Source organism: Lynx canadensis, chromosome F2, assembly GCF_007474595.2.
Source record: "Lynx canadensis isolate LIC74 chromosome F2, mLynCan4.pri.v2, whole genome shotgun sequence".
Classification (NCBI taxonomy): domain Eukaryota; kingdom Metazoa; phylum Chordata; class Mammalia; order Carnivora; family Felidae; genus Lynx; species Lynx canadensis.
Window position 1 is genome coordinate 78839386 of NC_044320.2, and position 26041 is coordinate 78865426.

The 26041-nt window shown below is 39.2% G+C and overlaps 1 protein-coding gene across 1 annotated transcript in view; it reads left to right on the forward strand.

Annotated features, from left to right (window-relative positions):
- The window catches only part of PXDNL (peroxidasin like), a 266765-nt gene that overhangs the window by 55360 nt on the left and 185364 nt on the right, over positions 1-26041 (forward strand). Inside the window, 2 exon segments of the mRNA XM_032591901.1 lie at positions 1734-1805; positions 24158-24229. Of these exon segments, the coding sequence (XP_032447792.1) occupies positions 1734-1805; positions 24158-24229 (144 nt within the window).

Here is a 26041-nt window from a genome sequence, read left to right on the forward strand (position 1 = left end):
TAAGTGGATCAACTCTTTCCTAGGCACTAGGCACTGGGGAGAATTAAGAAACTAGTCAGTTTCCTATATTCTGTGTTTCAGATGAGATTGAGACTCTCTACACACACATACCATGTAGCACACAGACAAACCTATCACGTGCACAGACTACACATACACCCACGCATGCATGTGCACGTACACATATTCAAATATGCATCTATGTGCACACATATGCATATAAACACATGTATGTAAATATATCTATGCATGTGTGCGTACGTACGTATACTTTTTTCTACATGTGTTGGTGCATGTATTTAATAGAATGTGGGGACAGAATAGTCATTCTTCAAGTAAAAATAGATGTACAATGGCAGTTTGGGGATTCTAAAGGAAGTATAGTAATGGGTTTTATACATTAGATTAAGAACATGCAGAGACAGTAAATGACAAATTTTCTCAGGACAATGTTTGTGACTGCTATTACCTAGATATCAACTATCTGTGTTGCTTTTAGCCAGCTTAAACATTTCTTGAACACATGGTAGACTATAAAGTTGATTAGATCATTGACTGAAGCTCAGAATTATCCATAAAAATGGACATTATCTCTGTATGACATCAACTCTAATGCATGCTGTAGACCGATTGTTCTGCCTCCCTGGTGGCCAGAACGCTAGGCAGAAGTGGCGAGGAGTGTCTTTGGTACCATAGGTGGGGCATTGGATCGTGGCTTCATACGCTGTTTGGGGAACTGTGTGGCTGAACCTTTAGTTGTGCGTCATGGGGTGAGTAGGTTAGAAACAGTCGCGTTTGGGGTCTCTGGGATGTCTCCGTGTGTATGATGACTAAAACCATCACCTGCTCCATTGGCCAAAACACTGTTTTCCTAATAAGTCATACAAAAAAAAAATGCACGAAACAAATATTTTTATAATACACTCAAAGTGAACCCTTTGACATTTTACTCTGACAGTAGATACTAGAAGCTTTGGAGTATTTAAATGCTATACGATATTCAGAAAAATGTGTGCCAATCCAATTAGTAGACATTCCCTGTACATTTAGACATGCCATCATAATTTAAATCTGAAAGAAATTTAAAGTGTATTTAGCAGGAAAAGCAATCTGTAATTTTTATTTGCTCGACTGCTTTTCCAAAGTGTTCAAAGTGGCTGAGAGGTGATTTTCTGTAACTGATTTTCCTGTTCAAATCCAATTTACTTTTGCCACCTGTTATTTTTCTCCCTGGATTTTTTAGAAGTCATTTTTGGACCATTTGATAGTCCTATAATAAGAACCTCACTTCCTATGGTGTAATTGACTCTCAGTTTGACAGTTCAACAAATACGCAATGAGAGTCCACTGTGGGCCAAGAGCTGTGATATTTATTTTTCCAAGTAAAGTGCTTAAGCCTGGGTGTATATAACTCTCCATCTGTTTATTTAGAAACATATTCCTCTGTCATTGTGACTTTGTTGATAATTTTCCTTTTATCCCAGGGTTTATAGTCCTCCTTTAGGGGTATTTTTGGGTAATTTAATAAATAGAAATTACTTTTGAAGGCTTTTATGACAAACTACTATTTGAACATAGGCTTTGTTGAGTAGAAAATTATAAATTTGTAAAGTTAATGAACATGTCAGTAAATGTTTTTCTACTATGTAAAGCACTATTTCTAGTAGAACTATTATAATATTTGCAGAGTCTGTTTCTCATTTTGGGATCTTTGTTTGTTTTTGTTTTTTCAGTCTCCTGAACAACAACCAAATCAGACAGATTTCCAGAAATGCTTTTGAAGGACTTGAAAATTTACTTTATCTGTAAGTTGCAAGAAACATCAACAATAACTTACGGTGTTGATAGATTATTTTTGGCCTTTTTGTTTGCTTTAAGCGAAGTAATTCTTCATCTTCTTGAAAACCACTGTCAACCTTTACACAAAACACATTTGAACATTTCTAAGTGAAGTCAGTTGTTGCTTTCAGCAGATTATTCATCTGAACACAGTTGAGTATTTGTGCACATTTTTATTCCCTCCCATCCCTGCCACAAAAATTCTAACTTGCCGAAAAATAAAAACAAAACAGTTTGTCCAACTTTCACATTCAAATCTAATTAATCAATACCTACGAAAATTGCATAGATCCTAGAGAAGCTTTTTATATCAACAACTCAGCCATCCAAGACCTTCTGAAGCCAGTGAACACATGACAGTTAGGAACTTTAATGAACCTGGATGAGAACCAATTTTTGGAAAAATTAGCTCACAGATACAACCGTTGACAATTGCGGTGCTCTTTTGTTTATCACAAGGAAAGGAGAATAAAGCTGTTTCAAACGAGTCCCTATGTTGACTCAGAAACCATGCTGGTAAGTTGAAAGTTGGGAGATCCTGACTGGCATGCTTACCTGGAAAACTGAAGGAAGGAACCGGAAGGACATTTGTTTAAACGAGGAGTGAGTGCCGACACTTTCTTTTTGAAGAATCTTAAAGACGTAACTAACATTTTTACACAAGTATGTCCATTTGTGGATTCACTTATAAGCACTTTGTATAAAAAGTTGGTTGCTTTCTAGAAGGGAATACGCTATCCTACCTCCTTAGCTCCCTTTTCATGTCAGCAGTGATCACAGAAACTTCCTGAAGCCGGAGATTTCATATCTACACATCAGCTCTGGAGTCTTACAGCCTTTTGTGTTCAGCTGAGATACCCCAGCCTAACAGGCAAGGCTTCGACCAGCTTTTTTTCCTTTTTTTTTTTAAGTTTATTTATTTATTTTGAGAGAGAGAGAGAGAGCGAGCGAGCACCAGTGGGGGAGGGGCAGAAAGCGAGGGAGAGAGAGAAGAGGATCCCAAGCTGGCCCCACACTGTCAGCGCAGAGTGTGACGCAGGGCTCGAACACATGAACCGTGAGATCGTGGCCGGAGCTGAAGTCAAGAGTTGGATGCCTAACTGACTGAGCCCCCCGGGTGCCCCAGCTTTTTTTTTTTTTTTCAATCATTCAGTCCTAAATTGCTGGTTCCTTCTTAGAATCAGTCCATTCTATTTGCTGTCCTAATTGCTGACATGCCCAGCGTGTCCGTTTTGATCTCCATGTGGGAAACCTTACTAAGGACCCTTCAAGCTTCTAGACTGGTGGCGTGAGTGGCCAGTCCTTGTAAGTGAAGGAGCTTTACCCCCTCGTGTTTCATTCCAGGCCTGTAGTTCTGTAATTCTTTACTCACCGGTATGTAAACAGTATCACCCTACAGTAAAACAAGCAAATTAATAAAAAACATAAAAACTTCATAATACTGTAAATAATGCCTTAGAAGAAACTTCATCACTAGTGCAATACTTAGTGAAAGAATCTAGTGAAATGACAGTTATTAGGAAGAAATTAATTTTGGATAAAATGAACCTTCAACATTGCCGTGGCTTGGATCGATGACATGTCCAAGTGCAAGTATCTGCTCTGTGCGAAGGAAGCATGTCACAAAACGTCCAATCAATTATCTGGCTAGTTCAGATACTACTCATTGAAATAGTTTTTTTTTTTTTTTTTTTAATGTTTGTTGTTTTTTGATAGAGAAAGAGAGAGAGAAAACAGGGGAGGGGGCAGAGGGAGAGGCTCCAGGCTCCGAGCTGTCAGCATAGAGCCCGACGCGGGGCTCGAACTCATGAACCGTGAGATCATGACCCGAGCCTGAAGCCAAGAGTCAGATGCTTACTTGACTGAGCCACCCAGGTGCACCCAGATACAAGTCATTAAATGAAAGATAAAAATCTTCTGCAAGATGTGTGTTTGGGAAAGGAGATAATTTATAAAAGTTTCGTTATGCAGTAGGTTGTGAACAGATTCATGTGGCTAATGAAGTAAATCTTTCCATGTTTTCACTAACATTGCCAAGTAAGGATTACCTGTCAAATCGGAGAAGTTCGTAGGGATTGTGTAGGGCTCCAAGATCAACTTGATGCAGACCACACCTGTCTGGATAAGAAGAAAATGGAATTGTAAGGTTTAGAAGAAAATGTCGGGTCTGAGGCAATTGAAGATGGCCCAACTTTGCCACTTTGTGTCAATAATACCGTAAGGTTACGCTGGCCGTCTGCTGTCATTCTGTGAGTTGATCCATCAAAGATGCTGGGAGCATACCTGAGCTCTTTGGAGAGAGGATTGACAAACACTATGAAAAATGGCGGCGTTCGTTAATTCGGTGGTCTGTGGAGATGTTGGGGTAGGCAGTGGGGAAGGAACCCGGGTGCTAGTGTATAAAGATGAAAAGGCATGAGTAATACCTACATATGTGTTTGGGGGATAAAGACACACGTACTTATAGGACAATAGGTTTTGTAATATGGGCACATGTAAGACGGTGCTAGAGCAGAGGAAGACCAATTCTGCTTCCCAGTGTGATGGGCAGGTTAGACTTCAAATAAGGGGGTGCTTAGGAATTACTGAATCATCGACCGAAGCTAAGAACTGTCGATATTGCCATTATGGCATCAGCTCTAAGACTGTTGTTTTGTTGTCTTGCCCACTTTTGCCAGAATACTTAATCACAACGTTGAGGAAAATAATATGCAAACAGCATTCACAAGGACCATGTTGACTTTAAGATGGCACGTGTTGGTTGGCGCAGTGGGTGCAGGAGGAAGGACGGAATGAGCTAACTGGGAGCCAAGGGGTCAGACCGGAAAGACCTTTGACGGGAATCTAGACTGTGTTGTATTGTTGATGAGGAGACGTGGGGAGAGTTCTAGGGGACGGGTGTGACTGGTTCTGCGGTTTGAGAGAGGCCAGTCTGGGAGAACGGGCAGGTTCACTTGAGGCAGAGCCTCAGTGGTGGGAAGGTACGCCAAGGTCGCCTGAAGTGCCGTGCATGAGGACAGCCCGGACGTAGGTCTGCAGTGGGGCTGCGGAGCTGGAGAGGGAATGTGGCTGTAGATTTGTTTGGTGACTTTATGGCAGGTGAGAGGCAACGTCTGCTCTTCTCACAGGAGATCCGCATTCTTGTCTCGGTCCGTGCCACGAATACTCCGGTTCTCTTCCCACTGCCCTGGGAGCCTTCCCTGGCCCCTTTCCTACTTATCCTTTCCTTACACATTCCCACTCCTCCACGCACCTAGGTTTTATTTTCGACTCCATTCCCTGAGTCGTTTTTATTTTTAATATATATATTTTTGGACGTTTATTTACTTTTGAGACAGAGAGAGACAGAGCATGAATGGGGGAGGGTCAGAGAGAGAGGGAGACACAGAATCTGAAACAGGCTCCGGGCTCTGAGCAGTCAGCACAGAGCCGGATGCAGGGCTCGAACTCACGAACCGCGAGATCATGACCTGAGCCAAAGTCGGACGCTTAACCGACTGAGCCACCCAGGCGCCCCCATTCCCTGAGTCTTCAGCTCGATCATTCAGAGGATATACTGTGTAATTTGACGTTTAATTATACTTGGTGTTTATTTCCCCTTCTCTCCCTGTGTGTCTGTGTGTTGAGGTCTCCATGGCCACACAGTTGAGACTCAGGGTCTCGCCTGTATTTCTCTCCAGTTGATACAAAGCTTAGGAAACAATTCTATGCTAGCACACGTCTGTTTCTCTCTTTTCAGAATAAGGGTAAATAGCACCCTTATTCTTTACGTTTGTATTTATTTATTCTCAGAGAGACAGAGACAGCATGAGCCAGGGAGGGGCAGAGAGAGAGGGAGAAAAAGAGAGAATCTCAAGCAGGCTCTGCGCTGCCAGCACAGAGCCCAATGTAGGGCTTGAACTCATGAACTGTGAGATCACGGTCTTGAGCCGAAATCAAGAGTCAGATGCTTAATGGACTGAGCCCCTCGGGTGCCCCCAGCACCCCTGTTCTTGAGCTGCTTGGTTTTTTTTTTAAGTTTGTTTTAATGTTTTATTTATTTTTGAGACAGAGAGAGACAGAGCATGAGTCGGGGAGGGGCAGAGAGAGAGGGAGACTCAGAGTCGGAAGCAGGCTCCAGGCTCTGAGCCATCAGCACAGAGCCCGACGTGGGGCCCGAACACACGAACCGCAAGATCGTGACCTGAGCTGAAGTCGGACGCTCAACCGACTGAGCCACCCAGGGGCCCCTGTCTTGTCTCAGCTTTAATGTCATCTCCCTAGGACTCACTCTAGGTCAATTGACCCTCTCCTCCTTTTTTCTCTATCAGAGTGCCCTGTTTATTTCATTTATCAGGTATACCATAACTGTTAATGTTTTCCCCTCATTTTTATACTTATTTTCTGACTTCTCACTGGATTCTGTGAAGGCAAGTGGCCATAATCCTCTTATGTACCGAATATCCCAGCCTCTAGAACAGAGTGAGTGCTTATGAAATATTTGTCGACTAAATAAGAGAATATAAGGTGATCAATAAATGCTTGATATGTGACTGATTAATACTTTTAATTATGCTGAGTTCATTATTTCTTGAAAAGGGAGGTAACACCATTAAACGTGTGAGCTTTTTCAATAACGTATATCTATTAGTCATTTCCGTTGCGCCTTTTCCCAAGGATTCCAAGTGTTTGTATTACATAAAGTAGTTATAGTGCATGTATATTTAGGAGACTAATTTTTATTAGACCAGATATACCACAGAGTTGCAGTTTTGCCCTGCCAAACACAAAGGAGAGCACGTATTTTTCCCTAAAACAAAAGCATCTCTGAACTCTTCTGAAATTCTAATGTGTTTTGGTCCAAAACGTATCATTGATTCCCCTGGGCAAAAACAAATTGAATATCTCAGGATGAAGTTTGCTTTCAGATTCACAAGAAAAAAGCATGATTGTTTGAGGATATCTTTGGAAACTGGTTCATTTAAGGTTAGCTGAATTTTGGACCTAAGATACATTGAAAAACTGAGAGCAAAATGTTCCTTTTATTTGGTTTAGCAGACCAGCAACAGTTATGAACAGCAACCCTGGTATTCATTATTCTTAACCAAGTTAGAATGCATCTAATGATAAACTCCAAAACAAAATTTTATTTTTTCAGAAACATCCTGGCACCTACAAAGTGATAATAATCTCATTACTGATGAGCATTGAATAATTTTAAAAACTTATCCATAGAGTAGGAGCTGTTGCCTATCTGCTCATATTTGAGATATATTGAGCATTGTTTGGTAGTATTTATAGAGGAAATTTATTCCACATTCAAATCCATGATTTTGTTTCCGGGTTTGGTTCCCAGAGTTTCTTCTCTGAATTATAGCTTCTTTCTCCTTCTAGTCCGGTCCTTGGCATCACTGTCCTCATGAACTTCTATGACCGAATGCTACCCCCTCTGCACAGACTCAGCTTCTTAGATCTTTGGCTGAATATGTCATTTGAACTTGTATATCCAGCGTTGGCCTTTTCCATCTCTCTCTAGTCTCTGAATTTACATGGAGTGTACCACATTCCCTTTACACCCGGTAGAAAAAAAAAGATATTCTTGTGGAAATATTGGGCAATTTACAAGCAATGAGTTCTTGGGCAAGTGATTACCACCTTTCATAGTATGAACTTGAGGGACACAACTCCCATCATTTCCGGCCACTCCGTTAATACACCCTGAGCATTAGTGGCAATCTAACAAAATGAATGAAATTTCCATGAAGTTTCTTGTTCATTGTTTCAGTTAGCTTTTGCTATGTACCAAAGTACTCAAGAACTTAGTGACTTAAAATAGTAAAGAATTACTGTTTCTCATGATTGACTTATGGGTTGGTTGAGCAGATCTTCTGATCTAGGCTGGCTCAGCTGAGGCCGGAAGCTGTAGGATGGCTTTACTCACATATCTGGCAATTGCCCAGTGTCAACTGGGATGCCTTTCTCCTCCACGTGGTCTCTCTTCCTCTATCCAGCTAGACTGTGCTTGTTCATGATGATCTTATCCCTAGTCCCAGCAGAGATGAACTTGTCATGCCTTTCTTGTGTCATGTTTGCTAGTGTCCCATTTCCCAAGTCAAACCACATGGCCAAAATCTAATTCAAGCATTGGAAAAATGGATTCTACTTTTCGATGGGCAAATCAGCAGAATCACCTGGCAAAAGGGTGTGGCTCCAGGCATGGAGAGAAACCTGTGGCCATTTCTGTAATCTATCACATTCACATTGGGCTTCCAAGAGTGAGGCTCAAGTTGCAATAACAATCAAGCATATCTTGATGTAGTCATCAGGATAGACTTACACAATGGGCACTGTGTTCACAAAGGGAGAAGAGGTCATTTCCACTTGGGAGCCATAGGGCTGGAAACAGGTTAGGCTTGATGGAAGGAGCAATGCTTTAGCTTAATCTTGAAGATGTGTGAGAAAAGGCAAGACATGGTCTGGAATGTTTGGGAAATGGCAACTGTCCTTTAATGATTAGATTGTAGGGCCCAAATAGAGCAGGATGAGAGATAAGGCTGGTGAGTTTGTGAAGACTAAATAATGGGGAAGGGGAGGTTTGTATGCCAAGCTCTCTGTTTCCCCTTGTTTAGCCCTTATTTGCTTCTACTCACTCCAAACCAGCCTCTGTTCCTACTACGCTATTGAAAGTTTCTGACAAACGCCACTCGTGTTGTTAAACACGATTGAAAATATTGAAAATATTCCATTGTATAGTATGTTTAATTATGTCTAGTGGTTTCCTTTTGTCGACCCCTCATCCTCTTGAAAAGTTCTTTGGTATTAATGACAGCTTTCATGTTCCTGGTCTTCTCTTCATTGTTCTGTCTGTTTTGTCTCAGACTCTTTCACCTAGAGTTCTGTCCAAGGCTCTGTTCTTTTTCATACTGTGGTTGAACACGTCTGCTTCCAAAGTTATCAGTTGTTATCCAGATGCTGCTGACTCACAAATATTTATTTCAATCATCAATTGTTTTATGTTTTCAAATCTACACGCACACACTTGCTTTCTCAATATTTCCACTGACATGTCCCATAGAAGTTTCACACTCAACATGATTTAAACTTAACTAAACTATCTTTCTCCCTTCAAACTTGCTACTTATTTTCCCTCCAAACATGCTTCTTATTTTGGGAAATGGTGACAGACTCATCAAGTCATGTGAACTAAATATCCATGCATCATACTGGCCTTCTCCCAGTTCCTCTCCCACCGTATCTAATTAGTTGTAAGTACTGTAGGTTCTGCTTTAATGCTGCTCATATCTTCCCTCCCTATCCATGCCCACCATGCCGACTTACATTTAATCCTTGTTACCCAACACCTTGACTGTGAGAAAACCTCATTTCTCTGTCCAAGGTCTTCCTCTTCTGTGTCTCTGAAAGACAATTAATCAGCTATCTTTTTAAAAAATAAAGTTTCGGGGCACCTGGGTGGCTCAGTCGGTTAAGCGTCCAACTTCAGCTCAGGTCATGACCTTGTGGTTCGTGAGTTCGAGCCCCACATTGGGCTCTGCTCTGACAGCTCGGAGCCTGAAGCCTGTTTCAGATTCTGTGTCTCCCTCTTTCTCTCTGCCCCTCCCCTGCTCGCGCTCTGTCTCTCTGTCTCTGAGAAATGAATAGACCTTAAAAAAAAACTAAAAAAAAAAAAGTTTCAATCACGCAGTTCTTCTAAGGGTCCTTCATTGGCTCCCCATTGCTGTTTGGATGAAGTAAGATATAATGAGCACCATATACACTCTTACATCTTCAGCTTCTTCAAACCCTGTGCTCTGAAGTACCTGATGTGTTGTATTTGATGGCTCCCGGAGTAGACGCCTTCAGGTCGTCTCTGAGTTACTGGATTATACTGGTGTTGTGGCTTCCTGTGATTCCTTCCTGTTCCCTGATTCTGGTTCTGAGATCACTTCACAGATCTATTATTTGTTATCACCTACTATGTGTATGAACAGTATACAATATCACTAGTCTGTGAAACAATCCTGTATGCCTTTATGACCAGAAAAATGGACACAGAGTAAATTACTTTATCAGGGACACAAATGTGGGGATACTATGCCTTGTGAAGAATAAAAGGGGAACAAGAGGGGAACAAGGTGTCTGTGGGAGGGGTAGGGGGGAGTAACACATGTTTCCAACCCTATGTGGCAGGTAGTGCCCTGATATACTGAGTGGAGTGGTCTGGTCCACGTAGCAGGTATCCACTTGGAGGCATAGCTGCCTCTCCCTGCCTTGGTGAGTGAAAACCCATGTCCGAGGCCACGCATAAGCTCCATCCCTACCGCCGTGGCCACTTTGTTCATGAGCCCATTGGGCAACGGCAGGAAGGAAAGGCTGTGGAAAGAGGCTGGCTAGTATCCACAGAATGGGGCATTGTATCCAATTGATTCTTTGATCCTCCTCTGCTGAGGTCATCCTTTGCTGGACATCCACATAGCACGCAAATATTTTTATGTGTTTTGCCATGTAGAGAGATATAGTCACTCATCTCTTCCAATTTCTTTTGTCACCCAATTTTCCAATCACGTTCCTTCCAAACATCTGGCCATCCACTCGGATGATCTGCCATAGCCCATGAATTGGCACATATTAGCATATCTGGCTTATCTCTCCTTCCAACCAAAGTGAACAACCCGTGTGCTGCTTGTGGTTCTTCCCACTGGCAGGGTTTTCCTTCACCACCGTCTTCGGGGATGTCCCAGAGGGGGCTAGAGTGTGGCAACTGTGCACTTCCGGGTGGTGCCTGCATCCCGGGCAGGACCACGTGTAAACCAGGCCCGAGGTTCCTCTCTCTCTGCCGGTTGGTCTTAGGAAGCTCTCCATGAGGCCACAGCTACAGGCGGGGACAGAGAAGGTGGTAGAGCAAGGAGAGGAACCACGGGCATTTAGGTCACTTCTTTATGTCACTTGTTTTTGGCTTTAGGTCCTGCTTGGCCTTGATCGTGTATATGTCACCTCCATGTGAGGGTGGAGTGTTGCTGTACACATCCAGCTTTAGGGCTTGGTGGGTCAGATAACACCCAGCTCATGATGGACAGCTCAGATCACATGGTAACTTGGTGGCCCATGGATAAGCATTCGGTCTCTCTCTTTTTTTTTTTTTTAATTTTTTTTTTAACGTTTATTTATTTTTGAGACAGAGAGAGACAGAGCATGAACGGGGGAGGGTCAGAGAGAGGGAGACACAGAATCCGAAGCAGGCTCCGGGCTCCGAGCTGTCAGCACCGAGCCCGACGTGGGGCTTGAACTCACAGACTGAGATCATGACCTGAGCCAAAGTCGGATGCTTAACCTACTGAGCCACCCAGGCACCTCTAGTTTTTCTTTTTCTTTTTTAACAAAAAGAAAGGGATGCCTGGGTGGCTCAGTTGGTTAGGTGTCCGACTCTTGATCTTGGCTCAGGTCGTGCTCTCAGGGTTCGTGGGTTCGGCCCCGTGTTGGGCTCTGTGCTGAAGGCACAGAATTCTCTCTCTCTTGCTCTCTGCCCCTTCCCCACTCATTCTCTCTCTCTCTGTCTCTCTCTATCTCTGTCTGTCTCTCTCTCTCAAAATAAATAAACTTAAAAAAATTAAAAAAAAAAGAAGAAATAGCTAATAATCACAACTCTCTAGTATACGATAAAATTCCTTGGTTTTTATTGTGGCAAAATATACATAACATAAAATTTACCATTTTAATAATTTTTAAGTGTACAATTCAGTGGCATTATGCACATATGCACAATGTCGTGCAACCATAAGTATTTTCCATTTCCGGAAATTTGTCATCATCCCAAATGGAAACTCTGTACCCGTTAGACAATTACGTCCCATTTTTCCCTCTTCTCAGGCCCTGCAAATCTCTATTCTACTTATGTCTCTATAAATTGGCCTATTCTAAGTACCTCATATAAATGGAATAATTCAATATTTATACGTTTGTGTCTGGCTTCTTTCACTTAAAATGATGTTTTCAAGGTTCATCCGTGTTATTGTATATGTGCTATCTAAAAATATATATTTTTAAATGTGTACTTATTTATTTTGAGAGAGAGAAAGAGTGCAAGAGCAGGGGGGGGGGCAAAAAGAGAGGGAGAGTGCAGACCCCAAGCAGGCTCCCCACTGTCAGCAAGGAGCCCACCGCAGGGCTCGAACTCACAAGCCCTAAGGTAAGCGCCAAGTCAGATGCTTCTTAAACAACTGAGCCACCCAGGTGCCCCTAAAAATATTTTTTTTTTAATTTTTTTTTCCAACGTTTATTTATTTTTAAGACAGAGAGAGACAGAGCGTGAACGGGGGAGGGGCAGAGAGAGAGGGAGACACAGAATCGGAAACAGGCTCCAGGCTCCGAGCCGTCAGCCCAGAGCCCGAAGCGGGGCTCGAACTCACGGACCGCGAGATCGTGACCTGGCTGAAGTCGGACGCTTAACCGACTGTGCCACCCAGGCGCCCCAAAAATATTTTTTACAATCTGTGAAAATGGTTCTGAGCTGACGATTGTATGCTTGGAGTTTGTCTTTAGCGATATTATAATACATATAATACTGTATTATAATACGTATAATACAATAAGACCTTGGTTTGTGAGCATAATCTGTTGCGGAATCATGCTTGTAATCCAAAACACTTGTATATCAAAGTGAATTTCCCCAAATGAAATAATGGAAACTCAGATTTGTTCTACATCCTAGAAATATTCATATAAAAATGATTAAAAACCTGTAATATACAAAATAATAAAGAAAATACAAAAGAAAAATAGGGGCGCCTGGGTGGCTCAGTCAGTTAAGCATCCTACTTTGGCTCAGGTCATGATCTCATGGTTCTTGAGTTCGAGCCCCATGTGGGGCTCTGTACTGACAGCTCAAAGCCTGGAACCTGCTTTGGATTCTGTGTCTCCCTCTCTCTCTGCCCCTCCCCCACTCATGCTTTCTCTCTCTCTCTCTCAAAAATGAATGAAAAACATTAAAAAAAAAAAGGGGGGTGCCTGGGTGACTCAGTCGGTTAAGCGTCTGACTTCAGCTCAGGTCATGATCTCACAGTGCGTGAGTTCGAGCCCCGCATCGGGCTCTGTGCCGACAGCTCAGAGCCTGGAGCCTGCTTCAGATTCTGTGTCTCGCTCTCTCTCTGCTCCTCCCCTGCTCATGCTCTGTCTCTCTCTGTCTCAAAGATAAATAAAAACATTTAAAAAAAATAAAAAAAAAAAAGAAAAGTGAACAAATTAACCTGCACTTACCTTTGGAAACCTTCGTGGCTGGTGTGAAGGAGATAAGAGAGAGGAGGGTTATTGTGTAGGACGACTTTCACTATTAGTGAGAGGGGCATTGTATACATTGGCATGGGTGTTGACTACAGTAACAATAAACTCTTGTCGTATACTGTACTCAGTGTGACTGGAAATAAGGCAGCAGAGGAAAGGGTCTCTATCTGCAGGCAGCCTGACCTAGAAGGAAGCAACGCATTCCTAAGCTTACTCTTGTCTGCAAAAGCCAAGGACTGTCCACAGGTGCTAAAGTGACAAAAAGACACTAGTGCCAATTGTGGGCACCTTCCAACATTGTGAAAAATCACTGATTTCTGTCAAACACTGCGGCCTGGGAGCGAGCATCCGAGCATGGGAGACGATCACCCACCATCCTGCAGTGAGAGAGAGAGAGAGCGAGAGCGAGAGCGAGAAGAACCATTGGCTCAGTTGTGATCATGTGACATTCAGCGTCACATAATACTCGTATTGCAAGACATTGCTCCTTTAGTAGAAATGTTTACTCCTCTTGTGGAACACTCGCAGAACAAGTTACTCGCAGTCCAAGGTTTTGCCCTACTTTCTTTCCAAAATGAATAAATATTGATGAAAAATGATGATTAAGCTCTTGGCCCTAGTTGTTGTAGAACTGAAATAAATTTGTTATTGAAAGCCAGACTTGAATTTCAAATGCAGATATCTCTGGAATACTTAGCACATGTTAATAAATAGAACTTTACTTTCAGTAATTTAAATTATCTGGCAAATTTCTTTTTTAAAAGGACAGAGATAAATGATGATATAATTTTTAATTGTCATTTTTCTATGACTGTTTCTGAGTTTTGGAAAATTATAAATCATTACCTTTGAAATCATGCAGAACACAGTTTTAGAGTATAGAAGAAACTTTAGTTTCTCCCCCATGTAGTAAGAATAGATGTGGCTTCCGCAGGAACTTTGCCCATTTAAAGACTTTTGCACATGCGTTGTTTCAGTTATACAACAAACCTACTGCTTGACTCTCACTAATTCTCGTTTGAATGTTAGAATTACATAATGAGTAAAATGCGATACTATAGTGTGAGTATACACTGTTGTTAGTAGAGAAACACATTTAAAAAGTGGGGAAACGGCTTCTCATGGTGGTAATTTTTAAAAATAAAAAGCTCCAGGTTTGTTGGGTTTTCATGTTGCTGAAGACACTGGGAAGGATGCAGAGACAAGGAGGATGAGGAGATAGAAAGATAGAAAAAAAAAGAGGGTGTTCTTTTTCTTTTCCTTTCTACTCTTTTATTTTAAACATAATATCAGTTTAGTCCTTCTTGGTTGCAATAGAGCAAAATAAATAAACAATGAAACTGCTCAGAGGGGCTTATAACTTGTAGAGGTACTTCTGGCATCAGGCCTGGTTTGATCCAGCGGCTCAAAGGGTTACAGAGGGTTTTGTTTCTTTGCATCTCTCAAGTGGGCCATCTCTTAGGTCTCGTCCATCCAGAAGCCCTACCTGGTGGACCTTGGAAGCTCCATGTTTCCCTGTTGACTTAGCAAGATTTCTGTCCGGACTCGTAACACCACCTTATGCGGGGAAAAGGATGGGTCTGTTCTGTTGACCCATGAGTAAAATAGAGGAAGCATTTTTGATACATGAGAAGCTTAGCAACGTCCCCTCTTGTTTCACTAGTTCAGGTCCTTCCCTGAACCAGTCAAAGTGGCTGGAAGAATGGAATGAGTCCCTGACTTTATGACCCTGGAGCTGGGTGTAAGCAGCATAACTAAGACACAGGAAGTGAGTCCATCAGCTATCCCTGAGGCTTTTCAGAGCTGCTGTGAGAAGGAAGCAGGTGGGTACCGGGTGGCAAAACCATCTTCAAATACTTGTACCATTTTCTGTAAGCATCCAAACACATTAGTTATTAGGCAAATATCTTAACTTTTTCAGAGAAACTGTCTCAGGTCAGGTTTTGAAGAAGTTTTATGATGATGTATCTCTTGATTTATTACTGAGGAAAAATATGGCTTTATAAAATTAAATTATGTTTCAGCTTTAATGGAGCAATTATTTTTATTTTGAACTTCTATGTCTTACTCAAATAGAGTAATCTTTTAAAAATGTTTAAAATAGCTTACTGGTTTGAAACGTTATGATTAATGCATATGATAATAAAAATAATCTCATAATGCGTTCAGCAGTCCCAAAAGTTTAAAGTTAATGCTATTCTTAAAAAATTTTTTTAAGTTTATTTATTTTTTGAGAGAGAGAGAGAGGGAGAGAGAGAGAGAGAAAGAGAGAGAGAGAGAGAGAGAGAGAGAGAGAGAGAACGTGAGCAGGAGAGGGGCAGAGAGAAAGAATCTCAAGCAGGTTCTCTACTGTCAGCAAGGAGCCCAATGCAGGGCTTAAACTCATGAGCCATAATATCATGACCTGAACCGAAATCAAGAGTTGGATGCTTAACCAACTGAGCTACACGGGTGCCCCCGGTTAATGCTGTTTTTGGATAGCAATTCCCATCTTGGACTAACCCCTCATCCTTCCTTAAAGGGCTATTAATTGATACTAAGTTGTCTTACTTTTTTAAGTAAATAGAATTTTATTTGCCTTTGTAGAGGCCCATACAGTTGTCATGTTTGCTTAAAAATATATGTTTTATCTCTGTGTCTGCATCATAAAATACTTGAAAGAGCTAAAATGTGCATGTAATTTTATGTTATAAACATCCTAATGCTTTTTATGTCCTTTCAACATTTTAATTTGAAAAGTTGTAAGCAATAGAAAAGTTTGAATACCTGACATATCCTCCGTCTAAAAACTAATTAAAAATTTCACTTACTTTGTATATTTTTATGCATAATACATTTTTACTAAACCATATGAAAATAATGTAAACACACTGTACAAGTCATACTTTCATACTGAACAGCTATTTACTTCAGTTACTATTACCTGATAAATATTGTCAACAAATAGAAAATCGTTACATAAACAGATACTAATACAACTATATCAGTAACCATTTATGTGAATGGTGTAAATACAGCAATTAAATGAAAGACACTATTTGAATGGATTTAAAAAAAAAAAACACAATTATATGTGTCTGCAACCCACCCCCACCCCTTTACATTTAAAACACATTGAGATGAAAAGTAAGGCCATGGAGAGAGTTGTACCATGCTAACACAAAAGAAAATTATAGAAGCTATATTAATTTCAGGTAAAGCAGACTTTAGGACAAGAAAAATTATAAGGGATAAAGGGCATCATTGCCTAATGATAAAGGAGGTTGATTCTCTAAGAAGACGTACAAGTCCTTAATGTATATGCACCTAACAATAGAACATCATATTTTGAGGCAAAAACTGATAGAACTGAAAGGAGAAATAGACTAATCCATTCTTATAAATTGGAGATGTTAACACCTCTCTATAAGTAAGTGACAGATCCATCAGGCAGAAAATCAGTAAGGACACATTTGGGCTGAATATCACCATCAGTCAACTGCATCTAATAGACATTTGTAGAATACTCCATCCAACAGCAGAATAAACTTCTTCTCAAGTTCACATGGAGCATTTACCAAGATAGACTATATTTTAGGCCATCAAACACATCTCAGCAAGTTTAAAATGATAGAAGTCATTCAGAATATGTTCTCAGACAATAACGACTTTAAACTAGGAATCAATAACAGAGAGATAGTTGGACTCTTCCACGGTATGTGAAGGTTAGACAACAAATTTCTACATAAGACATAGTTCAAATGTCCACTGACTGATGAATGGATAAAGATGTGGTGCATATGTGTATATGTATATATACACACAATAGGATATTACTCAGCCATCAAAAAGAACAAAATCTTGCCATTTGCAGTGACATGGATGGAGCTAGAGAGTAGTAGGCTGAGTGAAATAAGTCAGTCAGAGAAAGACAAATACCATATTATATTACTCATATGTGGAATTTAAAAAACAAAACAGATGAGTAAATAAAAAAAGACGCAAAGCAAGAAACAAGACTCTTAACTATGGAGAACAATGTGATGGTTGCCAGTGGGGAGGGGGGTGTAGGCTGAGTTAAATAGGTGATGGGCATTAAAGAGTGCACTTGTGATGAGCACCAGGTGTTGTGTGTGAGTGTAAATTGTACCCTTGAAGCTAATGTAGCACTGTATGCTAGCTAACTGGAATTTAAATAAAACCTTTTAAAAACATTTAAAAAATGAAAAAATAAGACATAGTTCAGAGAAGTTTCAAGACAACTTAAAAATATTTTGAACTGAATGAAAATGAAAACACAAATTATCAAAATTTGAAGAATTCCGTGAGAACGGTACTTAATGGAAATTTATAGCATCGAATGCATATTTTAGAAAAGAAGATCTAAAGTCAATAATCTAAGCTTCCACCTTAAGAAACTAAAGAAAGAAGAGTAGTATAAACTTAAAGCAAGCAGAAGAAAAGGAGTAATGAAAATAGAGCAGAAATCAGTGATCCTAATGGCAAAACCAGATGACATTTTAAGAAGGGAAACTACCAACTAATATCTCTCATAAACATAAATGCAAAAGTCTTGAACCAAATGTTAGCTCCTCAGATCCAACAATGTACACCCAAACCACATGAGAATTGTCTCAGGTGTATAAGACCGGTTCAACACTTGAAAATCAATAAGTATAATCCATCACATCAACAGGATAGAGAGGAAACATCCTATAATCACATAAATAGATGCGGAAAAAGCACTTGACCAAGTTTGACACCCATGATAAAAATTCAACACCCTTAATAAATCTCTGAACAAACCAGGAATAGAGGAACTTCCTCAGCTTGATAAAGAACTGTAGAAAAATCCCTACAGCTCACAGATAATAATGAAAAACGAGATGATTTCCCCCCCTAAGATTGGTGATAAGGCAAGCGTGTTGCCTGTTACTACTCCTACTTAAGCACCACCCTGGAAGTTCCAGCTAATGCAATTAAGACAAGAAAAGGAAATAAAAGGTATACAGATTTGGAAGGAAGAAACAGAATTGTATTTGTTCTCAGATGACATGACTATTTGTGTAGAAAACCCCAAAGAATCAACAGAAAAACTCCTGGAACTAATAAGCAATTATAGCAGGGTTGCAAGATGCTAGGTTAATACACAAGTCAATTGCTTTCCTATATACCAGCCAGTGGGAGACTATTCAAGCTAACGCCTTTGTTCTTTGGAATGATCCCATTAAACTTGGGAGTCCTTTTTTTTTATTGCTTCCAGTGAAGGATTGTATGTTATATACTTATGCTGCCGCAGACCTGGAAGCAGCCATTCCTTCAAATAGCTTGATTAGTTCTGGTGGAAAATAGCATTTGAAAATAAGATGTGAATGCCAGGTGTCTTTATTAGGACATTAACTGTAGGATTTTTGAGGGAGCGGAAGAAGGTTTTTTTTTTTTTTTTTAAATTGTGATTTTATATTTATATGAATATAATCTAACCAATTGGTGCAGCCACTATGGAAAACAGTATGGAGGTACCTCAAAAAATTAAAAATAGAACTACCATTCTCAGTTTTGGGTGTATATCCGAAGGAATTGGGCTCAGGATCTTGAAGGCTGATTTTTCTTAATTTCTCACTTCAACACTTGTATATCATTTTTCTTAGAGTGATAATCTTTATACATACTAGTATTATTCTTCAAAATCTTGGTGCCAATTGATTTTATCTTATAACTAATATTCTTTGCAATTTAAATAGCCATATAGCTAAAAAATTAAACCCACTATGTTTAAGATTTCTTTTCATTTCCATTTTTTTTCCAATAGAAAATATTCTACATACAGTGTAAAGTTGGAGCAGTTTGGTAACACCTACCTGAAAAAAAATTTCTCTGTGTTTTTCTGTTATCAGTTTTGTAGACCGTAAGGTCAGTTGTTTTTCTATTTTTACTTCATGTTAACTTTGCATTTTATTTTGTATTTAATCACATATTTAAACGTGTTAATTATTAACGTGGTTAGAAATTTTAATTACATAACAAAATATATTCAAGAAGACTTGTTTACAACCTTTTTTTCTTCACTTACTGCCTACCCACCCCCTTGTACATAATAGCCCTAGTAGTTGGTTTCTGGTTTACTATACCTGTGTTTTTTAATGCAAAAGTATATATATATATATATATATATATATATATATATGTTTATTATATAAAATATATAAACTGAAAAAACATATATTCTTTATGCCAAAATAAATATATATGTTTACCATATGTTTGTTATATATAACATATTGTAATATATATATTACATATTCTTACTCTTAATTTTTTTAAATGTTTATTTTTGAGAGAGAGGGAGGAAGAGAGAGAGCATAATTGGGGGAGAGGCAGAGAGAGAGGGAGACAGAGAATCCCAAGCAGGCTCCATGCTGTCAGCACAGAGCCCCAGGTGGGCCTCAAACTCATGAACCATGAGCTCACGACCTGAGCCGAAGCCAAGAGTTGGACGCTTAACCACTGAGCCACCCAGGCACCGCATGTTATAACATGCATATTACATCTTCTTATTCTTAATTGTTTTTTGTGTGAAAGTAAACAATCAAATTATACAATATGTGGAAGGTTTTGGTTTTTTTGTTTTCACTTAATAAATACTAGACATCACTGTATAGACTTTCATAGGGGGCTTTCTCATCTTTTAAGGCTTCATTGTTCTCCGTGATGTGACTCTACCATATTTTATTCAGTCAGATCCTACTGATAAACATTGAATAGTCTTCAGTGATTTTCTTTTTTAAAAGATTATCAAATCTTGTGCATATGCCATTTTTAAAAAAATTTTTTTTTCAGTGCCATTTTTTTTTTTGTAGAGGAATATCTTTATTTCTAGAAGTCGGATTACTATGTCAGATGGTAAACATCTATTCAATTTTTGCACGTATTGCTAAATTCCATTCCCTAAGGGCTGTGCTATGACGCATCACCACTAGCAATGCACAAGAGGGCCTGTTTCCATACAATCTCAGCAGCAGGTCAGGTTGACAGAATGGGGGACTTTTTCCTCAGGGTGAAAGGTTAGAAATGATATCTCAGTATCGTTTTAATTTGCGTTTGATCTTAGGAGTGCAGTTTAATATCTTTTCACGTGTTTGAATCGGTTTTATGTACGTTAAATGTATGCTGTCCGTAATGGCTTTTGCCCATTTTATGATTGAAAATTTGTTTTTCTTCTCAAATGTTAATCTTTCTGTGGTAATAGCTCTCAAAATTTTCTCTTTCTTTTTTGACTTGGATATGCAATTTTTTGCCAAGTGACATTTTATTATTTAAAAAATATTATTTTTGAATTGTTTCTGGATTATGAGTCACAGTTGGAAGATCTTCCACCATTCCATTAATAAAAGAATTCATTGTTGAGCACCCGGGTGGCTCGGGCAGTTGAACGATGCACTCTTGATTTGGGCTCAGATCATGAATTTATGGTCCTGGGATCAAGCCCTGCATGGGGCTCTGCACTGAGCATATGGAGCCTGCTTAAGATTCTCCCCCTCCCTCTGCTCCTCTCCCCCACTCATGAGCTCTCTCTCTCTCTCTCTCAAAAAAGTAAAATAAAGTAAAATAATTTTAAAAAGAAATAATTCATTTTTTTTCTCAACACCTATTATTTGAAAATGAATCTGTATTATATTCTAAATTTATATATACAGTTCTACAGCTAAACCTTTTATTTTGTTTTCCCCATTGGACTATTCGTGTGCCAACACCACACTGGTTTAATTATACAGGTTTTATTGAGTTTCCTAAATATATGTTATATCCTGTCTCCTCGTTGAACTTCTTAATTAGGGTGTATCTAGCTTATTTGTTTACTTTTCCATAGAAACATTAGAATCAGCTGATTCACCTACATAAAATTGTGTTGAGGGTGCTGGGTGGCTCAGTCGGCTGAGCACTCAACTCTTGATTTTGGCTCAGGTCATCTGACTGAGCCACGCAGGCGCCCCAAGACCACTGATATCATAGGTTCATTTTATAGTTTGTAATCTTGGGGCGCCTGGGTGGCGCAGTCGGTTAAGCGACCGACTTCAGCTCAGGTCACGATCTCGCGGTCCGTGAGTTCGAGCCCCGCGTCAGGCTCTGGGCTGATGGCTCAGAGCCTGGAGCCTGCTTCCGATTCTGTGTCTCCCTCTCTCTCTGCCCCTCCCCTGTTCATGCTCTGTCTCTCTCTGTCCCAAAAATAAATAAACGTTGAAAAAAAAATTTATAGTTTGTAATCTTACTCAATTCTCTTAATGTTTTGGTAATAATTTTGGGATTGATTATTTTACAATTTCCAGTCATACAATCATGGTATCTGGAAATGAAGATAGCAATCAGTATGGGTTTTCTCCAGTATTTTAGATGATAATCACAAATATTGCTCCATAGAACTATTAAATGGTGAGTTCAGTTGCATGTGATTTTGCATTGATATTCAAATATGAGTTTATTGTTTTCTTGTGCAATTTTCCTCAAGTTTAGATACTAACGTTTGATTCGAATGACAGGTGATTAAATATGAGGGTAGAGAGAACTTTGGATGGCTTATTTCTTAGTTCAAGACCATGCCCTCCTGCTGAGAGAGTGAAGTACAATTTGTTTAGTTAATACAGCTCTTTTTGGTGCGTCTTCAGATTCTATGATGTTATCTTATTTTGGTAAGACTTTTTGGCTTCTTCCTTCTTTCCATGGAATACCACTCCTCCACAAGATGCCTCGCTACTTTGAGGTGCCCCCCCATTCACTTTCCTGGCCCCTCTCTGTCAATTCCCAGGAACTAGGGCTCTGCTTCCCCAGGACGGACAGGTTCTCATCAGGTTGGTACTCTCTCAGCGTTCCTGTTCCATGCCCTCCTCCCATCTCTCTCTCGTCTATAAAATCCTACCTGACACTTTTCTGCAAAGCAGCCTCTGGAGCTCACTTTGCTGATGTTAATATTTTCCCTACTTAAATGTAAATTGAAGTGACTAATTTTCTGTTTCTCCTAGTGATTTGTGTTTTCCTCTTAGCTGATTTTCAAGATGTATGGGCAGATTCAAATTCAGGCTACCATTATCCCACAGGAAGCTGGAAGTTCTCTTGCTGGTGTTAACCTAAGTAGCAGAGTTTCTTGAATGTATACTTTATTGTTTTAATCAACATGTGTGGATCTAACAACAGAAGTTCTGTTTCTTTTTTTTTTTTTTCCTACTATTATTTGGTCACCTTTTCAGTATCATTTTCTATAAAAGATGAATCTAAAAGGAATCTGTGTATATGATATAAAATTTTATGGGCAGTTTTCAGTTTCGAGGCTCCTCAATGAATATTTGATAATTTAGTTTAATTTTTATGAGGCAGTTCATCATTTTTAATGTGATAATAGCAGAAACATATTTAAGACTTGACATGCATCTGTACAGAGATTGGATCAATTTTTTTTAATGCCTCAAGATGTGATCCCTGAAAAGTAATGTGGTTTCTTGACATTCTGATAGTCGGAGGGTCCTTTACAGGGAGGTATATCTGATTCCTTTGGAATAAGTTTACAACATACTTTTATCTGGTCTATAGCCCTGGAATAGAAGTTTTCAACTTTACCGTATATTATTATCATCTGTGGAGTTTTGAAGAATCCCAGTGCCAATTCCATCTGCCAGACCCATTATTAAATCAGAATTTGCAGAGGCATGCTCCCAGATACCGGCACAAGGCCTGAGACAGAGCTCAAAATGATGTCTTAGAAATGTTATCGATTCATATACCCGTACACTGATTCACATACAACCACAGTTGAGAACCAGTGGTGGTTTTTGAGACCACAGCTCAATGCTGCTTATCAGCTAGTTGAAGAAATATGGTTCTAGAAGGTTCTTTTTCTTGCCATCCTCACATGTAGCTATATTTTTGAGATTTGGGGTCAAAGCAAGATCTTCCGTAGTATCAAATAACGCCAAGGAAATCTCTCCAGTTAGACATAAATCTCCACCAGTCACTACTGCTCTGAAAAACTTATAGGAGTTCTAATCTGTGGGAAGGGAAAGTAATTTGGAACTTCCAAAGTTTCAGTAAGCAAGCTTTGGAAAAGCAATTTCTTTTTCATTTTCAACTAGAATTGTGATTTCTATGGTTTGTATGGAGATAGATTGCCTCAGAATCAACTGGGAAACTTGTTAAAAATGCAGTTTCCTAGACGTCACTCCAAGAGAATTGGATTGAGTAAGTTTTGGGGCAAGCTCAGGAGCCAGTGTGTTTTACAAAACACCAGAGGATTCTGATGCAGGCACAATCACAGTGACCTCTAACCTAGGCAGGGGCACATTGCACAGGAACTTGACGGAACGTTTCAGGAATTCTGATTGCCTCGGATCCTCAGAGGCGCAAGTAGGAATGATCCGGGTTTCGCTTTCATGACATCCACAAAAATCAAAGAGATTTAAAAATGAAATAACTTCGCCATCCCGTAGTTGAAGAAAAAAAGGACGTAGTGCTTACGTGTTACATAAATTTGTTCTCATCAAGCCTTTTGGCCAGATTAGTTACATCCTCCTATCTGTAAATCCATTCGCAGTATCCTTTCCTGTAGGTTTTCAGCAGCAGCCATGACAGAACCAAAATACCTCTTGTGGATCTGTTAATATGTGTTTATCCCCCTTCAGAAGAATCCTGTGATATTTGCCAGCTTGACGAATGTAACTCTTAGTTCAATATATTCTGTATGATAGAATAGATGGGAAAAAATTGTTCTAGACAAACATTTCTTTTCCTCAGAGAAGTTGCTACCCAATACATTGACCTCATTAGTCAGAATTTTTTACAATCACGCTAAGTTTTAGAATTTAAGGCAGTGATTCTTAATATTTTGGATCAAGGAGCTCTGAGAATCTGAGAGCCTTGGAACTGTCTTACCCAGATATCTGAACATATTTAAATGAAATCAAAGTTTCCATTTATTTTTAGAGAATCTGTGAACATCCCAAAGCTCTTTAGAGCCACATTGCAGTTTAAAAAGTCCTGATATAAGATATGTGGTATTTACATGAATTTAGAATTTAATAGGATTTGTTATGGTTTTCAGGTATCTGTACAAGAATGAAATTCATGCCCTCGACAAGCAAACCTTTAAAGGACTCAGATCCTTGGAACAGCTGTAAGTAATAAAAACTTCTTTCTTGAATCATTGATGGTTGCCGTTCGAGTGGAAGCTCTTTTAATGCCATTATGTGATAGTTGAGCAATTATTTTAAGCTTTGTCATGCAGCTCGAATGATTGAATATTCTGTCATCAGTTGGATAAAAATCAGAATGTATGATGGAGTTGGCATGAGGGCAGGAAGACAGAGCCCAGCTGGAATCCCAGCTCCTGCATTTATTAGTGGTGTGCTATTGGGCAAGTTGCCTTCCCTGAATTTCTGTTTCCAAATCTCCGGAATAAAGATATTCCTGCTGCGAAGATTAAGATATTCCATGCAAAGACTCTAGCTGATCATATGACACAAAATAGGCATTTCACAGAAGGTAATTGATAGCTGTGATTATTTATTAATTTATCAAGCTCATAGACATTTAACTGATATGGGAATTCCCAGGGCATGACGTCTAACCCCTCATGTGACAAATTAATAACCAAATCCGGTGTTAATTAAATGACTTGCCTCAGGTTAAAAGATCTACAACCCAGATCTCCTGATTGTTATCCTCGTGCACTTTTCACATGTGACGCCCTACGGCTGGTTTCAAAGATTTTGAAATCTCATAAACTGTAGGTTCACCTTTCAGAATTTCAGTGTGAAATAAGAATTTTCGGTATGAAAAAGTCATGATATATAGTTACACTGCTACCGACTGGCCATTTGATATTTTATTCAGATATATCTCTCAATTATTGGTGTCTGTGACGCAAAATCTAGTTAGATATTTGAAGAGGTTTTGCCTCATTCCTGACAAGCTACGTGATATTTTGTCAGCTTAGAGATATAGAATGCTCTTTGATTTTTAATTAATACGACTCTTAAATACCAGAAGCTTTTGACTCTGAGCTTTATTTCTGTTTTCAATGTGGCTTCTTATTTTCAAAAGGCTGTTTGCAATCATTTCTATAATAAATATACTTCATAAATGTCTGAAAAAATCTAGATTTCTTTTTTCCTGGAGGGCCAAAGTGTTAGGTTATAGTATTAAAATACGATCAATCAAATACACTTTTAAAAATTATCATTTCCATCTACTTCTCCCCTTGTTAATTTTCTTTTACACGACTAATGATCTATCCTGTGGCAAAGTGTGTTTCTTCATCTTTTCCTTTATTATTTTAAATTGTGTAATGTTTTAGGAAATTTTTACTACATTGTGGAACCATCACAAAAACAAATAAGTATAAATTCTTTAATAGCAACAACAAATAAAATCTTTATGACTGTGTTGTGTTGTTCATCAAATATATTTACAAATGATTTATAAAAATTAACATGAAAAGTTCTAATTCTAAAGGGCACATGATTCTCATCAGTAAATGCTTTACATTCTGATAACAATCATTGGTCTTACTAACATTGAGTAATACTATTGTTTAAAGCCATGGAAACAGGCATTTCTGCTTGCTAATTTTAAAGCATGATTCCATGCTCTTGTGAATCATTATTCAAAGAGGATTTTTGGAATACAAAGATGTAATCTCTAATCCTTGGAAATTTTCATGATTTTAATCATAGCTCTGAAAGTCAGTTCATTTCCATGTATCTCTACCAAACTAAAGAGCTTGAGGTACCTGAAATATTTGTTCTTTAAGACCTATAATAAATAGGATTCTTATTGTACATAAGATCCTTATTTCTTTTAAGGATTCTTATTGTACATAACTGTTTTAAGATTAAGTTCCTTTTTGAGGAAGGCAGGGACACGTGAGAGGTTTTTGTGCAGCCTTGCAAATATGGTAGGGCATTGTAATACCAATTCTGCTACT